The 24,029-nt window shown below is 37.9% G+C and overlaps 1 protein-coding gene across 1 annotated transcript in view; it reads right to left on the minus strand.

Moving 5' to 3' along the window:
• Nucleotides 1-24,029, minus strand: part of EML6 (EMAP like 6) — a 119,684-nt gene that overhangs the window by 17,140 nt on the left and 78,515 nt on the right. The window contains exons 18-29 of the mRNA XM_075147809.1: nt 22,374-22,576; nt 20,874-20,985; nt 20,013-20,140; nt 18,242-18,383; nt 16,866-17,018; nt 16,458-16,589; nt 14,681-14,769; nt 13,881-14,057; nt 13,569-13,770; nt 13,214-13,340; nt 1,504-1,582; nt 140-269 (exon numbers count right to left, since the gene is read on the minus strand). Coding sequence (XP_075003910.1) covers nt 140-269; nt 1,504-1,582; nt 13,214-13,340; nt 13,569-13,770; nt 13,881-14,057; nt 14,681-14,769; nt 16,458-16,589; nt 16,866-17,018; nt 18,242-18,383; nt 20,013-20,140; nt 20,874-20,985; nt 22,374-22,576 — 1,674 coding nt within the window. The remainder of the gene's footprint in view (nt 1-139; nt 270-1,503; nt 1,583-13,213; nt 13,341-13,568; nt 13,771-13,880; nt 14,058-14,680; nt 14,770-16,457; nt 16,590-16,865; nt 17,019-18,241; nt 18,384-20,012; nt 20,141-20,873; nt 20,986-22,373; nt 22,577-24,029) is intronic.

Here is a 24,029-nt window from a genome sequence, read left to right on the forward strand (position 1 = left end):
TCTAAAATTTTTTGTATTATTTATCAAGAGGCAAAATGTGAGAAAGTTACAGGAATGTTAAAAAGTTAAGACTTGCAATGAGAAATATTTCTCTTGTAAAGCATTTTTTATCTCAAAGTATTGTTTCAAGTTGAATTACCAGTAGAGAGATTTTGAACTACGCCTGCTGCAGCTGTGTGGAAAATAATATCGGCACCATCATTTAGGTAATGAAGATTGTTGCGGCAATCAAATCCTCTGTATCCAAAAACATGGTCTAAAGCCAGCTCCTAGTCAAATAAAACAAAAAGAAAGACTAAGAGTGAAGTGAAAGAAGAAACATGGAGCTTACAGAGTTTGGATCACATAAGCGCAGTTCTAAAGTAATTACACAAGCTACAAATATCTTGCAGAGGCAATAGAATAAACAATAATTAATCAGTTATCCCTGTTCTTCTGCTAATTTATTGAGGCATGACATTCTCACAGACTATCTACAATGCCTTAATCAGTCAACTAAGGCACTGCATTTATATTATTATTTCTTTAATAATTCAGCCAGCTGTAAATGTTTTGTTTCTGTAAATTTCCATTCAAAAAGATATACAACTTACAAAAAAAGTCCAATTTTATTAGTCTTCCCATCACAGTTTAATAGCTGTATAAGTTATCAGGTATTTGCAAATATCTTTACTTCTACTTTAAGAGTCTTCAAAAATCATGCTTGTAAACTACCAAATTTTAACAGACCAAATTCTGACCTTAAAGTCCTTATAAGAAGCAAAGGCAGACTATAAGTAACTCTACAATTAAAACATTAATCAGAGGTGTAATTCCAGCTTACAAGAAGGAATTGCCAAGGAAATTTCCTCCAGAAAAACAGTGATGGTTAATGGATTGTTGTTGAAGTTGCTTTTATAGCCCAGAAGACTTAATGAATCTATCGCAAACACAATTACAGCTTACTTTGAACAATTTGAATGACATTGACAGGCCAAGCAATTGTTGCAAATTGTCCACGCAGACCACAGAATAGTCCTTGTTCAGCACATTACATGGAAATTCCAAAAAGTTGTTTGGGGGGCCCTACAGTTTGGGGAAAAATGTATTTTGCAAAGTAAATGAACAAATTTCATCATTCAAAATCACGCACATGATTTTTCATGTGTGTGAAAGTGCAGTTTCTGACTGTGTTCCCCTTGGGGTTATGTAGTGAGTATGGGTTCTGCTGTGGATGCACACACGCTTTGGCTCTACCTGCCCTTCAAATTAAGAGACAAATTTTGGGTTTGGCAAGACCTGATATTATAGGTAAGCTTTAACAGCCTGAGTCTGAGGTTGTCTCTGACAGAGGTTGCTGTCTATCACATCTTGTGGTGTTTGCCATCAGAGCTGAAAGCACTTTCTAGAAATTTCTTTCTCTTCTCTTATACCTATATGTGACTTTAGCTGCCCTCAAAATAGGGATGAATTTCACCCAGAACGTATTACTTCTAAAGCAAATAAAAAAGTATTAAGTCTGACCTCCACCAGTTTCTTTTTTTTGTTGATATTGTTCTTCTGCAGTTTTTCAGGTTGAGGAGCAGCTCTGCTAACTGGTGGCCTGAAACAAACATTTCAAAAAGACGACAATCAATATGTTGGAAAGCAAAACAAAACCTTCAAAAGCGTAGCATATGTTTTGTATATGAACAGGAAATGGCCAATTGCAACTATATGAGCTTAATGCCTAGCTTTTTTTTTTAGAGTTGTGCAATAAACTGAGTGAAATCATACGCATTTTGATGGAAAGAGCAGAAATAACATTGATGTAGATTTAGTGGATGAGTGGCAGAACAGACCACCGTACACCGATTTTATTTTTTTAAATCAAAATGATTTAAATCCATGGGAAAATCCTTGAATGATAGTAAATTGTGGCTTTCAGAAATGATCTAAAAGATTTTCTACAGCTGGCAGTTGACCTTTCCCCAACCTTGCCTCTTCTGAGAAATTCCATCACAAAACCTTGACAAGAATTTATTAAAATCTTCTCAAAATTATATTAGAGATAAAATGATTACATTTAAAAATGTACAAGTCATTCATCCATCTGAATTTAACAGAGACTAAGGCCAGCAAAGCATTTTTATATAATTACTGTTGCTAAAAGTAGCTAAAAGACAAATGTAGAACACAGACTGAAACAAAATTTGATTCATGCAAATGGCCTTTAACGACAGATAACCTCTACTGCCACTATTTGACTTGACCCTTCCAAGAAGAAAGGGAGAGGCACAAACCTAAGAGGAGTAGGGGGAGCTCAGCCTCTAGAAGTTCATCACCTTACAAAACCAAATGCCTGCTGCACAGGCTCCACTTTAGATGACCATTGTGTCAATTTAAGCATAATGATTCTCCCTTTCTGTTAACAGAAATTCATGAGGGCTAATTCTAACCCTGCCAACTGCAGGACAGAGCCAATTACTGGAGAAATTAGCCCATAGAAATCTGGCCTAGATCCTTTATCATGGATGATCATCTTTTACTTAGAAATGGATCTTGCTAGAAGGTTGGGGTAGAAGTGGTGACGGCAAAAAAATAAAACCAGATATTATGGTTAAATGCTTGCTCCAAAACCACACTTGATGGCTGCTGTTAGTAATACAAAACCCCCCACTGCATGCCTTTAAACTGCAATTGCAGATTCTGGAGATGAACAGTGGGGTTCTGTAAGTAAATACCAAAATGCCTGGCCTCAGTTTATTTGATAAACACTCAAATCTGGAAAGCATTTCCACAGTTTAAGATTTAAAAAAGGTGCAAACTTCATATACATTACATATGCTGTGAAAATTAGATTGTTCTTGCCCTTATACTGTAACTACCATTAATTCTTGTTTTGCGAAAATTAATTGCAGAAGAATGAAATCCCTTTTGCTTAGAGGGAGCTGCTTTTTCTGGAATTGTGTTTTTTATGGAAGGTATTAAAGGCAACAATAGACAAAATGCACAGCTAGAACACTTACTGCTGCACAGCTAGAACACTTACTGCAGGAGTAAGTAGCATGAAAATCTGAGCTCTAAAAAAGAACAAAGCTGGAAGTAAACGAACAACCCACTTCTCAAGCAAACAAGCAAACTCACTAAGTACTAGCAAAGTACATTAGCAGGTGATCTTGTGACATTAAGAGAGTGAAAGAGTTACCTTGATCCCCTTGTAAGCAGCAAACAAAGCCAAGTAAGAAACTTAATACAGTTTAGGTGTACTTCTGACGGCTTTACTCATGCACAAGCATTTTTAGATTGATCAGTCATTCCTTTGTGGCACAAAACATGCTATTCAAGCATGCCAGCAAGAACTAAAACAGAAATTAAAGAGTGCACCAGTCTACAAATTCAGAAACGTCATACCCTGGCATCCCTGATATACTCTGAACTAAAGATCCTACAGGATGGAGGAAAAAAAGGAAGCTACCTCCATGCTTCCTGCACACCTTATACTGAAGGCGAACGTGATTCCACGTGTTTGTTTATTTTCAGGTGCCTGACAGGGATGGAAACTGGTAGGAACTTCCCATCTCATAAGCACTGTTGAGAATTTCACACAATGGATGCTTGTTTTCCCTCCTAGTTCAGCCTGCAATTTAGCCGCATAAACTGTTCATTGGTAGGCCAACTTACGGGGACAGCCTGTACTTTTTTGTTCACAGGGAAACAAGTACCTTTATTTTCTCTGAAAGTGGTCAGTCAAGTCACGTTACGTAACCCTGGGTGGTAATTGGACCGAACGGCAGCGCAATCACCAGTGGAGAAGGGGTGGGGGAAATTATTACAAAAGTTAATTCTCTTGCAAAATAAAATCATTATGTGATGCTAGAACAGCAAAAGCCATTTCAGCCCAGACTTACTAAGGCCTTTGAATCAGCTCTTACGAAAATAATAAATCACTTTCTTGTATGCTTCCTGCTCTTTTTTCTGTTTTAGTCTAATTTTAAAATGGCTCATTTTTACATTTCTTTACCTAGGAATATCAGTTAAAGTTCATGACAAGAGCAAGCTAAAGTTTTTTATGAAAGCAAGAGAACACTACCACTATGATGTGATTGATAATCACTAGATTGTAAGCATGAGGTTTAATTTGGAAACATACACATACACACATATACTTTTTTATATATATCTATCCACAGTACACACATACACAAATGTTGTGTGCATTCATATATACATGTACATGTATATATACGCACATGTATGCATTCATTGCTTTCTTATCATCTTAATAAAACAAATGTAAAGCACATCAAATTTTTAACATTTTAACAAGTCATTTCATTTTTAACAAGTCTGTGACTACTCCTAATGTATTTTGATACAGAAGATGGCAGTGTCAAGACAAGAAATTTGCACTGTAGCAAATTACATATATTTACCCTGTTGACCTATGCAATCTGCATTGTACATTCACAGCAATCTGTGCTTTTTCTGTGCTGTGTGTTGTTAGTACTTACTTGACAATTCCCTGCCTCCAAAGGAAAGCAAGTTAAAACATAATACAAGCATTAACGGTTTCTTTCCAGTAATTTAAAATAAATGTGCTTATATTACGTTATGGGACGAATGAGTTCCAGGAAAGAGAAGACACAGTCAGACATTAGAAGGCTTTCAGTTCTTTAGATACTGTGAATACAGCAAATAAAATTTCTGTTACTAACGATTATCTTGATGATATGCTTACACAAGTACGCACGGTTATAAATCAGCGAGCTAACTCCAGATTTAAACCGACTAAATCTCACCCGCTCTCTTTATGGGTCTTCATGCAGAAATGTAAAAAGGTGCAAGCGACAGTTCATTCACCCTCCCCTAACCGAGGCGGCTATCTGAAACGGCCAAGAGCAATGAGTAGGAAGAGGAGCCTAAATCAGGGGTGGGGTGAACAGGCAGCACACCAGGACAGAGAACAACAGATGGACAACCATGGGAATGGGGTTTTGGAAGAGTGGGGCACCGTGAGGGTGAAAGAGATGTGGTCTTAGAGAACAGGGCCAAAGTGAGGGGGGAAAAAAAAGTTAGATCCATTTAGACGGAAAATAAAGGAGAGAAAAAGCAGACCGAAAATTGTTATGATAAATTCTATGGGACAGGGATAACCCACGCACGTTGCGAGAGCACATGGCATAATTGCTGTCTGATGAGAGACGCTGTCTGCATCAGTACTAAATTGGCGAGAACACAAATATTCTGTTCTGCGGCCAATGGGAATAGAATTGGACCTTCAGAAACAACGTTGCGTGAAAGCCACAAACAATGAGGTTTGGAGCAGGGACAGATGGACAAAAACGTCCTGACACTGAGAAGGTGATGTGCTGTGTCCAGCAGAAATGGGTAGAGAAGAGAAGAGAGTCCAAATGGGAGACTACCGTGTGCATTTAGATGGCTGCTCACGGGAGAGGGAACATATTTGGTTGCTACAAAAATAAAAACGAGCAGGACTGCTCCCAAGAAGAGAAAGCAAGGTTCAAAGAGAGGTAAGATGATCCACTACCGGGAGGTTTGTTTGGACAAGAGAAATAAAAATCCAAGATTTAAAAAAATGTACCATTCATTTCAGAAAAAATGCAAAAGCAGCTTTTAAAAGTACGCTTCCGCTACTTGACAGGAGCGGGACTCCCAAGTGCCCTAGAACTGCTGCAAAACCCCTAAAGCTTGAAGAAGTGACTAAAAGATTTTGTGAATTCTAAACCTTTGGATTCTCCCATCCCAACATACATAGGAGTTTTACATACAACTTTTCCTGCTGTTACTTTTCCTTTACATTTTGTAGATAACACAAGACAACAAAAAGAATAGTATTCAATATGAAAATATCCTACTCTTCAACAGAGTGGATCAAAGCAAAGCTGAAACAAAACTAGAGGGAAATATCAATTGTAATCTAAATTATTTTTTAAAAGCATAGCACTGAAAAAGCCTTAGCATGGTTACAATATTTATGATTTCGCATGTATGCTGATGCACTCTTTAAAAAAAAAAAAAAGAAAAGGTATTGCAGAACGTGTGGTGGTGGTAGCCATTTTCCTATTTCATAAGGGAAGCTAGTCATCGCATTCACATGTCATTCCAGTTCAGTCTCCAAATGTGAAACAAGCAGAAAAGCAGATTAGTAAGAAGGATAATCAGTTCTGAATGAAATCTGAAGGCCTTCATTTTTTAACAAGTTTATTGTTCTAAAAATCTTGTAAAGCTGTTAAACTAAACACCTCCTGTAAATAGGCTGGCCCTATTGCATAGAGGTCTGTCGTACACAACTGGAGAGACAGGGCTGTCTGGAAGATCCCTCAGCCCCCTTGGCCAAAACCAGCTTCAAGGAACACATTGTAACACGCTTTAGGCAAAAGCTGAATTTCTGTCTTTGAGCTAAAAAGTTTTGAATACCTGAGGTAATGAGCTTTCAGGAGAACTCTCTCCACATACTACCACGGCATCAGAATCAACCCAGCTTTAGCATATTCTGGAAGGTCTCTCCTTAAGCTTCTCTCGGGGTTTGTGATCATGTTTGAGAGGAGGAGTCTCTTCCATTTGTTTTGTTATTCCTTACATAAACTCTGACATGTTTTGAAGCTGTGCTCATTGAGTAAGTAAAAATATTCAACCAATAGTATACGGAGAACTTTTGAGCTGGAGGTAAAACATAACAGGCAGGTAAAATAGCATCCTTCCCCTGCATAACAAAACATATCAGAAGCAACGCTTTTTCAGTCCTTCCTGGACTACAACCTACACAACAACCCTCAAAAAAAGCTGAATATTTCACATCAACCTCAGTGCAGAGAGCGCTCAAGTTCAGAGAGAGAAATGTTGGTAACGCGTTGTGCATTGTGACAGTATTTGCATCCCTCAACTCCACGCCCACTAAGTGTCACACAAGTGAAGACAACCTTGGGGGCAGCTCACGTTGTTGTAAATAAATAAATAATCAAAAGAATAATTTGTGAAGAGGGGAAATCCAACTTCTTAACCTTCTTTAACTTCTCATCTTTATCAGAACGTGTGATTACAAATGGTGCATAATAACACAATTGAGAACAGGCTCGGAGACAGATAACTCGCGGAGAGTGAGACAAGCCTGTATGCTAAGAAAACAGAAAACTAGGCAAACATGCTAATGCTGCGTCTTGTTTTCTACACATTCAACCTGCTTTAAAGGGTTTTCCATCACCAGGTATATTACAAGAGTTTTCAGCTGATGTAGAGTCATGCAAATCAAACTAAATGAAAGCTGCAAACATAGGCTATATGTTAGCGGTTAGTAGAATGCAAAATGCAAATCTATCTTTGCTTTCTGGATTAGTAACATAAATACAGTCTTCACGCAAGCTTGTTTTACTTCTTACTATATACATTCTTTGCCAGCTAAAACGGTCCCAGTTCAAAAGTTAGCCCTTTTCTGAAATGGAGCACAACCCCTACATAACACACGGTATAGCTTACAATTGTCCTGGATTGTCTGGGACTGTCCCACCAGTGACCAAGTGGTCCCGTGGTGTGGGAGCACTGCTCTTGGAGCTCCCACACCGCGAGACTGCTCCTGCAGCACCTCTCATTGGCACCCCACTTCTGTGCCATACAGGCCGAGAGAAGGGGAGGATGCCAATCAGAGGAGCAAAAAAGGAAGAGAAAAATAAGGGCGGGTGGGGCGGACAGGAGGACAGACATGGAAAGGGAGAAGAAGAAAAACAAGAAGGTTGGGGAGAGGAGAGAGAAACAACAATCAATTAATTATCTTAACCGAACGCACCAACTAATACAACCGCAAGATATTTAAAAACTGTTCCTCAGCCGCATCTCTCCTGTTATTTTTCCACCCTAAAGCTGTAACTGCTGACAGAGACAGTAAATCTTGGGTCCCCCACAAAAACACCAGACCATGATTTATTTCAAATCCTGCAAGTAAAATCTATCATGTAACTTGTTCCTTCAAGATATTTGCAGAATCATTATTATTTTCGTTATGTAAATAAATGAGACAGAAAAAGTACATTTGATAAAGGGTTTTTATTTTCTTTTCTAAGGAAAAACCTTAGTATTATCCCCAAGTTTGTAATCTATAAGTTTTTTTGCCCTTCATAATCATGAAATTTCTCCGCCCAGTTTGCTTAGGGGCCCAATACTCTGGAGATCGGGAGAAGGGCAGTGTAATACAGATCTCCTTTTCATCCTGCTGGATTGTGCCAAGCACAAAGCACTGCTAGGTAGTAACAGAGGATGCACAGCAGCTGCTCAAAGTCACAGCTATCAAATCTATCCCCCTACTCTCCCACGATGGGGGAGAGAAGGGACAAGAATTGCTGGCTCCTCTCTTTTGACAAAAAGACAGCAGAGTAAGTCTTTGTCTTAATTTGGGGGGAGTCATTTCTGAATTATTGATTCCTTTCCAGAAGGGCGGTGGTTGTTGCAAAACTTTCCCCTCATAAGCCGGCACTGCCTGCCTCAGCTCTCAGTCATATACTGGCAATCTTCTCAGGGGACACAACACAGTTCCTGAGACCAAACTCCTCCTGAATTGTACAATGATTTGTTATTTCTAGAGAGATGATGTACTTTGAGTTTTTCAGATTCACCACTCTTAATATTACAGAAGCACAGAGTCCTGCAAGCTTATTCTAGCAAACACAAAGGATAAGAAGATGGAAACGTGGCTATCATAAAGAGGAAAATAAAACGGCCATCTTCTTGAACCCAAACTGTCTCCTAGGTGTCACAGAGTACCTTTGAAGCGTATTTATATTATATAAGCAGGGAAATAATTTTTTAAGCAATAACTCACCTTCTGAATATTACTATTTAAAGAAAAAAACATAGTGAGCTTAATGTCTTTGCCCCCAAGAAGCAGCTCGGAGCAACAGCCCCAGCTATTCCTGTCTCTTGCTTGAGCTGGAAGCTTGGTTTTCTCTCTTTTTTTCTTTTCTTAATTTAAACTTACTTTGTTTAATTCTAGGTTTCTACCCACTATACCTATGAATAAGTCACATTTTTTCCTTTCTCAGACACACAATGAAAATACAGCAAGGGGGTCATTTCTTCTTCTTAGATCCTCATTGCATTTTGCAGCGAAGTGGACCAGCAGTTTTTCAGGTCCTGTGATTAACTCACTGCTTCTAACATAAATGGCTTTCCGACTTGGAACATAATTTTCAAGATTTACACAGTATGTAATGAATCTCAGAGTATTCACAGGATGCACATCCCATCAGATGCCCAATCCTTGGAGTCTTCATACAGACATACGGCACAATTACAAAGAGGAAAGATTTGGATTTGGAATATTTTCTCCAGACCGTCTTCCCCCTCAGAAGACTACCAGGTTTTCCCACGTACCTGCCTGAAAGAGAATGGAATACATCCTCTTGGTTCCCTTCTTCATATCTGAAGGGACTGGGAGAGGCTACTTCAGCTGTGCCTTTTGCAGAGAATGTAAAGCTTTGTGAACGGGCTTCAATATTACTTGTTGCCATCTCACTCAACCCTGTGCACAGAGATTTCAAGACCCCGCGTCCTGAAGACCTGCTGATTTAGAACTTGGGTTTTCCTGAACACTGACAGTTGAGAACTCGTAAGCTTTTAATTTTGTCTGGCTTGATCAACCATCACTTTGGACCCTTGCAGGTGCAAAGAAAAGTCAGCCCAGTGCTTTCAGGAAGCTTTTAGAATGTGGTCAGACAATCCTTCGTTAGCTGTTACATTCTTTTGTATTCTCAGAAACGATGAAATCTGGCACAGCTGTGAAGCTTGCTTCATAATTTATACGTCTTCGAGAGAAGTCAGCTTCACCCTGAAGCACTCATAATTGGGAGTGTCGAGATTCTGCATAAATTGTGCACATACTGGTATAGCTGTGGCCAAAACCTGAAGTCTTTGACCACTGCAGTAGCCAAGACATTAATCTCATCTTACGGCATCCAAAACCCAGTACCTTTCACAGCTTAAGGCCCTATCCCAGCACAACACCCTCAGAAACTGCAGTTTTGGCTACGTTTCACCATAAAATTTCTGCTTCTAATTGTTTGACTATAAATCTGGTAATCTATATTAGCCCAATGAAGAAAGGGAAGTGAATATATCTTTGCCTAACAAGCTATATATGAAAAGTATGGGATCTGTTGACAAATTTATCAGAACAGCAAATTCCAAATACCAAAGATGTGATTATATTGAAGTAGCTGTAATTGAAAGAGGACATACAAAAATGTGAAGAATAGCTGTGACTCTTTAGCAGAAAAGATGGAAAGGACAGTTATAAGGGTTTATTTTTAAGGTATTTTAAAATGAAGTTCAAAACTGTTGGTTACATAGAGAGAGTAAGAAGAAAAAAAAGATACAGAGAATGTTAAAACCTTCCTTTTTGCTCTCTTGTTATGGGAGAGATGATTCCTTCAGATAGGCTACAGTGTGCTATTTTCATGTATAGTCATTATGAAAAGACTATTATGGAAATCGGAGGCAACCTCACTGCCGAGGAGGTGTTTACCCATTTAATTAGGCCCACCAGCTATAAACAGAGTGGGTAGTGTGGAAACACTTGGGCATGCTAGAGGAGCTTCCAGCTTCAGTGTTGCTTTGTCGTGCTGGAGAGCACAAAGCACATTCTCCCTGCATTACGGATTATCAGTGTCAGCGTGACAAACAGGAAGCCTGCTTCATTTGCCTTGTTATGTGCCGCTTTGCAGTACTATATGTTTTGTTAAAAAGGTTGAAGAAGGCAAACTGCCTGTGCATTCCACGGGACGCCTTCCTCCGCAGCAACACAGCACGTTCAGCTGAATCAGCTTATGCAGCGTAGGACTGAGAACGTGGACAGACTCAAAAGTCAGGCAGCCTGAGAGGCAGGCTGAGATGCTCCTCTGAGGAGCAGGGAACTTGCTTGCACGTAACCATGGCCAGGTTTCAGAGAAAGCAAGCTTCCTAGGGACCCAAAGGACTGTCATGATTTTCACTCCTGGACTGAAAATAGTGCTGAAAAGCTGCAGAAGAGACCGATGCTTATGCTCATATTGTTGGTAATTTACTAGTACAAAACAATTGTAAGCCCAGCTTAATCGGTCAATTAAACTCACTCTACAGTTGCTTTTGCATCATCAAAGCAGAATAAAGCAGCTGGAAGGTACAAGGGTTTCTGGTGTAAAACATCTGGCCGTTGTACCATTGGCACTTGTTATTTCATGTGCAAGAACAATTTAGCAGTATTCGCCCAAAATAAAATAAATTGTTTTCCTTTTTTAACTCAATCTCAAAACATTCATGTTTACTAGATCATACACTATGCCTTTTTATAGAAAAATGGAGGAAAAAAGACTTTATATGAGTAAATGAGAAAATGGAAAGAGATATCCTTAAAAGAAGGGGAAAAGAAATAGTTACGGTTCAACATTTTATTGAAAAAAAATCACTAATCCTCCTGCTGCATGTTTTTGTTAAAACACGGTAATGAAAAAAATAAAAGGGGTGCAACATTTTTCTTCTCATTTTTCACACCCAACACTTGTTCTCCTATTCAAATACCGAGTGAAAAATTATTAATTATTACTTTCTGTCCATGATGTTCAGCACTGCATTCTTTGAGAACTTTAAAAATATAAAATAATTTATTTTTCAAAGGTCTGCATGAGATTAGGAAGTTTTACTAACTCCATTTTGTATCTTGCAAATCAGGACACCAAGGAGATTTTTTTAAAGCCAAAAATCCCAAAATTTGCCACTAATTTTCAGTAGTCGACTAAAAGAACCTTAGACCTTAATCTGTTCAATGTAATTATGTGTTACATGTTTGATCAAAGAACTCCTTAAATGACCTCCACTTGCAGCTGTGAGTATGCAGTTTTTCTGCAAATTCAGCCGTACTTCTCTCAGCTGCCAGCAGGAAACGAGGCACACAGAGTTAGAGGTGCCTGGAAAACTATTCTATTTGCCAACCATCACCAAGAAGCTCTGTGTCAGAAGCAGGCACAGCAAGAAGGCAGCTCTCCACAGCCTCCAGAGCGCTCTCTTCTTGCCGTCCCAGCCTCTTTCGACACACAGCGCTCTCATCTTTCGCAATACCTGCAGCAGGGATCCCACAGTGCACCAGCACTTACTTCTGCCCCCGCTGTATTCCCCGAGAACTACGCATCCTGTTCTCTAACTAGGGCAGGATCCCTGCGGGGAGAACAATTTGCCACCACACTACCTGGTATTGTTACTCGTCATGGAACTGAGGGGAAACAACTAAGCTTAAATTCTTCTGTGGGTTAACCCTCAGCAGTTCTTTTTTGTCAGTGCCCATCATTGGGCAAAAGCAAGAAAACTCATGATAAAAGAATGACCACTTATAAAAAGCAATTCTATCAGAAGAAACTGCATGGATCCACAGTTGAGGCATCAACTGGATTCACAGGTGTAAATTTACTATACAGGTTTTTATTCATCTGAACTCATGGTAACCGTCAGCATTCACAGGCTCTTCCTTCCTAAAGCTCCATCCCAAAAGGGGAGTAAGACACCCACGTTACCAATAAATGCCACAGGTGTTTGATCAATGTGGAGCATTCTTTGTACAGATACAATGTGCCTAGATCCAGTTCCAGATTACAAAGGGGAATGTACTTCACTGGTTATAGATATTCCTGTTCTGTGCCAGCCGTCCTGTTCCAGTCAAGAGTTTTTACTCACCCGCTCCCCTAGATCTGTGTTTCACTGGACCTCACCCTCTATGCTTAGCCCTTACCTCTTTTCTTTGCTGTCCTCATCACTACTGTTCTCCCTCCAGTTTATTTTTTTCAGAATAATTCAGCCTAAGGCCAACGTGTGCCACGGGAAATTTCAGCTTTAATGGTAACAACCCGACACAATTATAAGCAACTGAAAATCTTTCAATGAAAACATCACCAAAAGCCTTAACTACAAAGTATTTACAAGCTCACCCTACCACAAACGCCCTGCTGCGGACATATGTACAGCTACACGTACTAATTAGGAAAGACTGTAACTGCTTATGTGAACAGCAGAAGACAACACAACACTCACAGGTGTTTTACTTACATACACATATTTTTCTCCATCACAGTAACATGTTGTACCATATGAACCATTTAAAATGTTATCTTGTGAATTTTAAAATTCCTGCCTTACTTCTAAGGACTAATTTCAGTTGAATGAAAAGAGGTTCAAAGGAATGCAATATACATTTGGAAATGAATGCTTTTGTGTGACATACCTCTCTTCTACTGAAACTTCCTTCAGCTGTTGATGTGGTTTTGTCCCTTCCATTTCTCGGATGCTTACTGCATAGATCTTAGTGGTATAGTCAATTGCTTTTTCTCTTGCAACATCACTATCATAACCTTAGAAAAATAAAACATAAAATAAAACAAACTACCCTTGTTTCATAGTGGAAGAGCAGAAAACAAGAAGATCTGCACCCATAGAAGGAAGGAAACAAATCCTACCAAGCTCTCCCTACACTGAACTTTAGCACATGAAAGCTTCTTGCCCACTTCAAGCTAAATGCCTGCATGAGTCTCTGTGGAATAAAGACAAATTAAAGATGTACTTTATACAATCCTTTTTACCTCCATCTTCTTCTGCATCTGTGTCTGATTCTTCACTATCAACCAGCTTACTCTCCTGAATGCCCAAAAATTCTCTGGTCCAGATCATCAAAGCTGTATCAGCACCACCTACAGTTAGCAGCACAGAATCATTGTGCAACCACCGCACATTGGTTACCTGTGCGCTGTGACCCACATACTTCTTGAATTTTGCATGTTGGCCCTGTAGCACAAAGAATTCGCATATTAGCAGTCTGACATACTGCGAACAGTGTCTTCCTTAATTCCTTTTCTTGCGCAGTTTCTAATCACAGAAATAAATACCTTTATTACCTTCACTGGATATGAAAAAAGCTTCACAAAACCAAAATCATCTCCCGTAGCTATGAGTGTTCCGTCTTTTGTAAGACTAGCTGCGTTTACAACGGTGACGTCGCTGTGCATGGGCCAAATTCCTTCACAAGTAGGACCAAGAACACATGTCCAGGTGTCCCACTCTATCTTCTCTATCTGCAATCAAAATTTCCCCAAAAGAAGTCATCTTAATACATACCAAATACACACCGGTTTTATGCGTATATTTCTCTATGTTTGATATTAACTTAGTTTTTTTAGTGTTTTTAGAAACAGTTCACTGTTTCCAGCTAGTTAATACAAACTGCATATCTTCATCAAAACATTCCCGCTTTCCCAAGGTAGAGCATGATTTGGATACAAATCTCCTTAAAGATTTTCTGAGGTGCTAAACATTGGCAATTTTGTAGAAGAATTATGAGTCACAAGTAATCAACATCCTTAAAAGCGAGGTCATAGTGTTTAAAGAGGGTTATAACCTGTATGCACACTGATTACACAGAGAACAGGTGATTGTTCAGGAAAGGGGATTATGGGAAATGACTGCTATTAAACAAACAAAAAAAATGTAGAGATACAAACAGAAACTTGCAAGTTCTACCATTTACAAATGCTAGGAAAGACACTATACAGAATGATTAAATAATTCTAATTCTAACCACTTCAAATATAGTATTTTAAAAGGAAAAAATATACCATTTGAAGACAAAATATGCTAATTTTCAACAGTCCAGAAAAATAACTTTCATAGTAAAAAATCCAGTAAGCATAATTCGTACCTCAGCAATTCTTATAATATGCCTTTTCCCCCTTGGTGCTTCAAAAAATAGTTGTTCTTTGGCACCAGAATTGACTTGCAATAACTTTCCTGGATATGAAATAAGAGTTTATTATGAATCTTATTCATTATTATGAATATTATGAACTTTCTTTTGATTGAGTGAAGAGATTTCGGGGGTAAGCTAAGAAATTATCCTCCAGAGAGTTATTCATAGCAAAAGTAAAACAGATGCTTAGAAACACTCTCATAAGAATCCTATACTCTTGATTCACTGCAGACGTAATATTTTAAATACCATCCAACATCCTTAAAAAACGCCTGTCTTGCAGCAAATCACTTTCTTCTGATAAGAAATATTTCGCTTGTGTTTTCATCATCATGATAATGGAAAGTAAAAAAAAAAAAAAGTGTGCGCTATTAATTTTCATAACAATTTTGCAAGACAGCTTTGCCAAAAGTTAAAAACATTGTAAGCTCCTGTCTATTTTGCATCGCCTAACTGGCATATAGTCCAGCTGCACACCAAACTGTCCTTGAAGATGAAGTTTAGCAAAAAATGCTTTCAAATTCAGTTTTACAATATTTCTGAGATAAGAAAATTAAAGGCATTTTCTGAATTTTTCAAATTATAACAACTATACTAGTGTAAGAAATCCTGTGGGGATTTATTATCATAAAAGCAGTTCTACAATATCAAAACGGCATAACTGCCAGAGAAAGCACTCTGTTACTGAGAAACACTCGATTAGATTATCAACTGGTACGAACTAGCGCAGTTCCAACGTTGCTGTATTTTGACTGGGCATCTTGCCCTTTGTTACATGAGCTATATTCAGTCTGTTGGAATCACTGACAACAAGAAGTGCAATATGGGACCGTGGCAGTACCATGCCCTTCCTATCTGACCCGTATAAGACAGGTTATACAATTTAGTATATTAATCCTTTACGTCTAGAAGTTCAGTTAGAGTTTCCAATAAATACCATGAAAGACACAAAGAATTTTCAGTTTTCTTATACTTTATATCTGCACGTGTAACACATCCAAGAACTGGCTACTACAGATATACAGGTATTGTCAGACAAATTGCTATTATTGTGCGTACACCTATGTGTACTCAGATTCTCAGGGTTGTCAGCAGGCACACATGCCAGCTCAGCTGCAGCACGGCTTACTAGCTCAAGAATGGCCCCCAGACCTGAACGGGTTCGAAGGGAGGTTAGCTCCTCTTGTTGTCAGTGAGCTTGCACCACATTTTGGGACTAGCACGACAGGGGAAGCAGGGCTCAGACACACAGGTGGTTCCACACAGAATCATATTAGGTCCGGGAAGGCTTATTTGCATGAGCTCATTATCGATCCTGCTAGACTTAATTAGTTGGGACAATAACACTCTCTAACTTCATTGCTGTGATTGCCATGTAATGCTCAGCAAAGAAAAAAGGAAATTGGACATAAAGGGTGGAAAACGAAAATGTGCCACACACTACAAAACTATAAAAAGAACAGGGCAAAGAAAAGCAATATTATGTTCATAAGTGACATTTTAGTCATATGTTGTCAGCAGTGCAGTACCACGTACTCTGGTACAAACGCTACAAGCGAGGATGAATTCCACCAACAAATGTAATTGCACTGAACCCATATGGTGCTTGAAGTTGAAAAAACATTTGCATTAGTAGTTACAGTTTCTCTTAGTAACTGGTACAAGAACAGTTTTCTGATATTCTGTTTTGCAGGCATTTAAAATCTGTTTCTCTGGTCAAATATTTTACCTCTTGAGTCCCAGTCAATGTGTGTGATATAGCTAGATGCACCTTTACAAATGCCAACTCTTTTGCTGGTAAGTACATTGTAAATATCTACAAAATTATCATGGGAAGCCACAGCCAGGTACTTTCCTGATTCTGTAAAGAAGAGACACTGAGGTTATTAAAGGTGTACATGTTATAATTATTATTGTTATGCATTTTCACTACTGTAGTGCATCCAAAGGCACTAACAAAGGTTAGGGGTGGGCCCCGTTATACTAGGCTCCATACAACCTACAGAATTCTAAAGTATTTAAATGCATGGAGCACATATAAAGCCAGTCTACCTTCTGAACATTCAACCTTATGTCTGGAGGAGAAAAACAAACTCCAAGACAAACACTGCCCTTTCACTTTATCACCTGATTATACCTCGTGAAAACTTTATATCTGAGATCATTTCCTTTCTGTGGTGAAAAGAGACCATATCTTCAACAGTGTCAGCATTTACCACCAGGAAACTCCCATCGTTCAACCCTACAGCCAAGGCTTTCCCATCAGGAGAAAAGGCACAGCATCGTCCACCTATAAAAGAAAATGGAAAGGAGTATCGTAAGGTTTACAAACGTGGGATTGCGAAAACCATCAGTAAGCTGCAACTGAAAGGTTTTTACAGCAAGTATATACTTTTAAAACAGATTTATTATTTGTTAAAACAAATATGTGATAGGGGAGCTATGATTAATGTTTTACTGAATGGGAACGTACCCTCTGTATAGGCTATTCTTGAGTTGACAATGGTGATTTGATCAGTCTTGAAATGGGTTTAGGTGCAAATACCACCTTCCAACTACATTCTAAACACACCAATGGTAGGAGGGGGGAAAAAAAGAAAAAAAAAAAAAAGAAAAAAAGAAAAAACCCAAAACTATGCAGAAAGGAAATCCAGATGAAAAATTGAAAGACTCATTATGAGCAGCATAACCACATGTCTTTCAGGGATACTACACTTGAAAGCTTCTTCGTTATGACTGAATAATGGTTCCTTTCAGGTGGAGCACATTTAAAACAGAGATGTACTACACTTCCTCCACTTATTTTTTGCCTCAACATTATTTCTGACCATACTCTCTCATACAGCTATCCTCATCCACCCCTGAGTTCACCTCTCCAAAACATTTGACTCTGTTTTCCCTCAGCCAGTTAGAGTTCCTGTGCTCTGGATCTGTCACTGAAAATGAAGCATGTTGAATTTATACCATAAAATTGCCTGAAGGATATGAATGAGTAAACGAAGTAGGAGTAATTTTGAGAAGGCAGCATTTCAACATAGCTTATCTACTTTTATACAGAGGAGAGGGCAGGAAAACTGTTCATTTTCAGAGAAGTTGGTATAACATGTAAAGTTCATATTGCTACTGAAGGCTGATTGTGTTTAACATGCAGAGAATTTTACATTTGTATTTATAAAGAAACTTTTTAATGTCAGCAACAAATATGCTGGCCTTAAATATTCTTAGGAAGGAAAATGATTCTGAGGTCAACTCATTCCCCTTGAAATCAGAGGAAAATAGATTAAAGTTCATTTTATTATTCATTACAATAGATTATAATGCTTTTTCTTTCTACCCTTTTCATTGACTTGACACACGCCAGACAATTTACTTCCTATGCTTCCAATTTCTTAATGACTGTGTCCTCTTCGTACCTAATTAATGCCTGTGATATGCACTGGAAGCAAAGATGGAACTGTTACAGAAATAGAGTAGCATCATTACTATCACAGTGTTTGGCCAAATGAGAATTACCTTTTTTGAGTTTCCTCACTGCCAGCATGCGGTGCTGGGATGAAAGTTCCCAGATTCGTAGTGTTTTATCATCACTCACTGTTGCACAGACAGGCAAGAGAGGATGAGCTGCCAAGCCCCAGACTTCTCCTTCCATATGTCCCTAAAGGAGATCATTTAATATAAGAGAAAATAATGCATTTGGGTTTATGTAATATGTTCTAGCACTTTCCCTGCCTCCTTTTACAAGTCTCAGGCAATAAGGCTTTCACCATCTCCTCTCAAAAATTTCCCACATTCAGAGAAACCCGAATGTCTGGTCCGTTTCCTCTGGTAAACACCTAAAATATGCTCTTCCATAGTCTCCTCTGCTACTACTAGCTGTAATTCCTGTCCTTCCAATGCTCTCTCTTCCAGACTTGAAATGAACAGGAAATAGTTATGGCCCAAACAGGAGACTATCCTGAAATCCTAACATGGGCTAATCTGTCTTCAAGGTTTATGTCATTTTTTCGATCCTGGAGAACTTGTTTGCCCAACATACACATACTTAGTTCTTTTAATCTTTCCTCAGAACTCAGTTTTCAAACTTTTTAATCACTCTTCCTGCTTTTTCTAGATTTCCTTCAGTTTGCATGCAGCTTGCTGGCACTGCATTTCAAGGTTAAATCATTTCTTACTATTCTCAATCTGGATTTCAGTTTGGTAACTGGAATTTTTGTTTAGATGGAAAAATCCCATTAAAAGAAAAAGGGGAGAAACTGTCATGACATCTTGATTACACCTTATGTATTTTCTATTTTGGCTCAAGTTGATGCATACAAGCATGTAATTTAAGCTGGATGACAATTATAACACTTCTGTTTATTAGAAAACTCACAGCAATCAGGTATTTTTAGGGCAATTTTACTATCTTGCAACCTTACTATTCATGTGAAGGGAACTATATTAGGATGAGATTGCAATTCGAAATTAGTGAATGAGTTAAATAATTTATAAAATACCACTTCGCACATTTAGGTTAGTAAGGCTGTCATGCAGGCAGTACAAATTTGAAAGATTACTTTATGTGATCAGAACTAACTGGAAAGAAAAATACCGAAGAAACAATATTTTTGTAAAAAACAATGTTAACTTAGTCAGTTATAGAAAACCAAAAATAAAAACTTGACAAATTAAACTCAGTAAATTATATATACAATTTTCTACATATAGACATTAGGGTTATTTAAGACACTAAACCAAAGCAACGTCAAATACATCAGTGGACATAAACATGAAAATTTTTTAACCGAACTTCGCAAAGGACTTTGTCTTGCAAAAAGAAGTCTCTTTATGCTTTGCAACACATGCAACGACAACTGTGTGTCACTGTAGAAAGCTGTCATAACTCTAAAACAATTTTTCATAAATTAAAGTATATGATCCTTGAGAATACACTATATATATCAGTAAAAGCAAATAAATGGAACCACACTGTCCAAATAAAATAAACTGTGTTAGCTCTACTCTTCACTTTTCATTTTTATGTTCGGTCCTAAACGGTCTAAAAAGTCATGAAAAGTCTCATCAGCCTTTGAACTTAATGGACTGTTTGTTTTACCTTCAGAATTCTGTAATCCACAGTGAATCTCAAAGTCATTTACATAAGAAAGCACCAACTTCTGCCTGAGCAAGGAAAGGAATGGTGGCCAACGGGATTAATGAAAACAGAACGAAAATGACTGGGAAAATCTTACGATGTCTTGTATTTCTACAGGGAATATTTTGGTATGGAAGATCCATACAGTACCTGAACAAGTAGAGTCATAGGACCACTTTTATCAATTTCAAGTATCTCTCCATTTTTAGTTCCCACTAGTATATGCCCATGTCCTAGACTGATGGCTCGAATAGAGGGATTGTCTTCTAAAAGTAAACCTGAAGAATACAAAAATATTAATTTTAGGTATTTATTGTGAAATCAAAAAGACCCTCATATCACCTATAATTTATACAGCTTATATCACCTATAGTTAAAATCTGTTTAAAATCATGAAACGTGAGATACACTTGCCTGATCAAACTACTAGATAATCCATGGATTTAATTAATAGTTCCAAGGAGGGAAGCTTGTGCTAGTCTATATTGTGGCAATATCAAGATTGATACTTTAGTACTTTAACAGTGTCAGTGTATAAGGGTTCAGATGCTCCAGCAACATGGACATTAATTCTGTGATTATCTGTGAATATCACTTTACAGACTTCCACAGCGATGCCTGGGGAAGTAGAATTTAACAGGTCTTTCCAACTCATAGGGACTGCAGGTCTCACTACACGAAATCTGGCCAGTTGAGGAAGCTAGCTGCTAAACAGAACGGATTTTGGAACAGCCAGACTCCCAGGCTTATGACATTTCTTTTTAAAATCATTTATTCAGTGAAAACAAAGCCAAATGTCACGGAATAGAGGAAGAAATAGCAGAACAAACTATAAATAGCAAAGATTGTGTGAAATACCACTTAAATAAATCAAAACAGAAAATTCCAGCACAGAGTATAAGTACTGTATTACTGTTCCCTTTGTGTTCTGGTAAGATTTGACACCTATTACTGCCATTTTACCAGCCTTCATGCATATAGTCCTTATTAAAACACACTGAAAAATAATACCTTTAGAACTAGCAGATAATGCTGCTCTTTTAATAGCGTATGTCTTCAGACATCTTTCAAACATATCATCCCAAAGTGCCACAATTCCATCTTTTCCACCAGTTACAAAACCCTGTACATAGCATGAAAACATACACAAATGTTAGCACTCATATGTTAATATTTAAAAAGACATGTCCATAGGCAGTGGAAATTCTCCCCTGCATTTTACTCATGTGTCGAATTAAAAATACTGCAGCCTATACCTATGAAGAAAAAAACAGGGAGAAGGGGAGAAGATTTAGAGAGTTGCTTTTCTAGGGTTGTAAAGACTTATAACCATGCAGAGTGCATACTATTGTAAATAGTAATGCTGGACCATAACAGGTTTCTGCATGTGGAAATAAGCTATGGAAAAATATGTGCTTCATCCTTAGAAGAGGCAGTAGTTGGTAATAATAGCTTCTGAAGTTATTCCAAATTCAATGGACTTAACAGATGCTTCAAACTGAGTTCTAATAACGCAGAGGGACCAATTCTTTGATTAATTCCCTTGGTAGAGTCTCTTTATCTGTGCCAAGTGAGTGCAAAACATAGCATAAATAACTAACCAACAAAAACGTAAGTGAAGAGGATGTTCAGAAGATAGAGCGCCAAGATCAAATAGAAAAATTGATGGAAAAGCTAGGAACAATCAATTAGGGCCAGAAAGGATTGAGCCACAGGGATCTTAACTGACCTTGATATATACAAATGTTAATAGCTAATATCCTTCTTCTCATGCTATACTATTAAAGTTGAAACTATAATCTCAAAAAGGATATTCCATTATCAACATCTTCAAATTGCCAGTGGATTTCAAGTGCAAAACTTTGCCCCAACCTCATTTATGCGATGTCAATAATATATTTTGCCACAGTTTCTTTTGAAGATTTATTGATGCAACTGAAGGAAACTACTTCTGATATTCTGGAATAATTAACTCGGAAAAACAAAACCTTTGGAAATTTGAAGTCTTGCTTGCTTAAGGTACAGTGATAATATTACTAAAAAAAGTCATGTTTCATATTTTGGAAAACAATAATGCAAAAATATTCTTGGGATCAGGTTGAAGAGGCAATGAATGTTACCTGTTACTCTCCTGTGATATACACACGTGAAAATGACATGCATGAGCTCAATGAGAAATAAATTCAGAAACGTCAGAAGGCTATTGGTCAGGTAACGAGCACATATAACGTGGTGCTTACAACTACATGTCTATCAAATAAGAGAACTCATTAATACCGGTTTTCTGATTTTAATCACATTCAGATTCATCCAGTGCAACTTGTTTTCTGTTATGGTTTGGTTTATTAAAGCATCTTCAATCTTAGCGCAATGTAGAACAAAGTATTGCTTGCATATACATGCACAAAACCTGAATAACTTCGTTGGGACGCATGTTAGTTATACACTTGTAAAATCCAGTATTGCAACAAAAATAATAAAGATGAACGGATCACATAAGACGACAAATACCTTATCCAATGCATGCATGGCAAATACAGGTCCATCATGGGCTTTCACCGTCTTAAGCAACAGGGTATCCTTCCAGATATAAATGTCTCCAGCTGCAGCGCCAGAGAAAACTAGATCTTCTATTCGCCCATATGAAACACTCATCATAGTTTCCAATTTTCCAGTAGTTCCAAATGTTCCTCGTTTTGATGTAAAGCCTCCACCTGCAATATAAACAAAAGTAAGTCGTCTTATATTTCGGTTTGTAGCCATAGTGCTGTGAGGGACAAATGTCATCTCTTGTGATTGCCTAAGACATAGTAGGTAATAGAAATACTGAAAACATAGCGCACAAGGGAAAAACGTAATAAAAGAAAGTCAATCTAGTAATGACAGTTTTGAAGCAGTACAGGCTCTATTTTTCAGATTGTTATTTCCAAGCAAATGATAAATTTTGGTGAGGAATTGTCCAAAAAGAATCAGTATAATGGCTGGCAGAATATTTTTTGCACAGAACAGCCTGCCAAGCTCCTGCCAAGCTTTTTCTCTTTAGAGGTGACCACAACTACACATGAGATAATAGAGGTTTTGTTTTAGTTGTCCACTGGTAACCTGATGATTTGACAGCAGTTTTGCAGAATGAATGGCAGCATTTGCTCCTCTTCTGATTGTCAGAGAACCAAATTGCCACAGCCTTATTTTGGTTCAGAAAGCAGGAAGTAGCCATATGCGCCCATGAATTGAGTGTTTATAGACAACAATACACATACAATTACAAAATAACATAGGCAGTGGTGTCCTTGCTTCAAGTCATCATGTATTTCACAGTTAAGACCAGACTGATAGTCCCAATTCCACTGAGCAAATCTTAATTCAAAATATACCATTTTTATTGCAAAAAGACTATTCTTGGAGTAAGATACTGCTTAATGCAAATTCCTGTAATAGAATTTGGCAAGCAGCAATGCAAGCCTATTTAATTACTACAAAAATAACCTAAACATAAAAAATGCAGGGGAAAAAAAAAAGTAAGTTTTAAACTGAGCACCTGAACCACTTGAACGCTGTAAAGTATGGTATAAGTACAGGAACTTCTTAAAACTATCTAATTTTTAGTTGTCTTGAGTGCTATTTTTAGCTGCTCTTGTGCCGCCTACCTTTGCTGAATTTTAGACGCAGAAGATGCTCTCTGAGATCTTTTTACCGAGTACTCGTGTAATGTGTATATGATTAAAAGTCATGAAGAACAAAAAATCCAGTCCCGAGTAAAAAATATCCTCAATCAGAAATCAACTTTGCTGCCTTTCTTAGTTTGACAGAACAGTCTAGACTGATAGCTACTTCCCATTCTGAATATTTTGCTTGTTGGTTTGCAGAATCTTATCCTGTTTTTAAATAATGGAAAACACATTTTCATTTTTCATTATTTAGGAAAGGAAACAAAATTCCTGTGTCATACAAAAAAATATATTACCTCGATTCTTGTGATACCACAGCATGATTTTTAGCCTAATGGATAAAATACAAATTACTATAATGAACTTCTGCAAAATACCTGATACTTCATTTCTTTTTTGTTTTGCCCAGGCACGTATTTTAAGATCCATCCTCAAACCTATCTTTCCAGCCTGGCACCTTGAAACATGTGCTGCCATCTCTGGAAGTCATCTCTGATGA

Source organism: Calonectris borealis, chromosome 3 (genome assembly GCF_964195595.1).
Source record: "Calonectris borealis chromosome 3, bCalBor7.hap1.2, whole genome shotgun sequence".
Classification (NCBI taxonomy): Eukaryota; Metazoa; Chordata; class Aves; order Procellariiformes; family Procellariidae; genus Calonectris; species Calonectris borealis.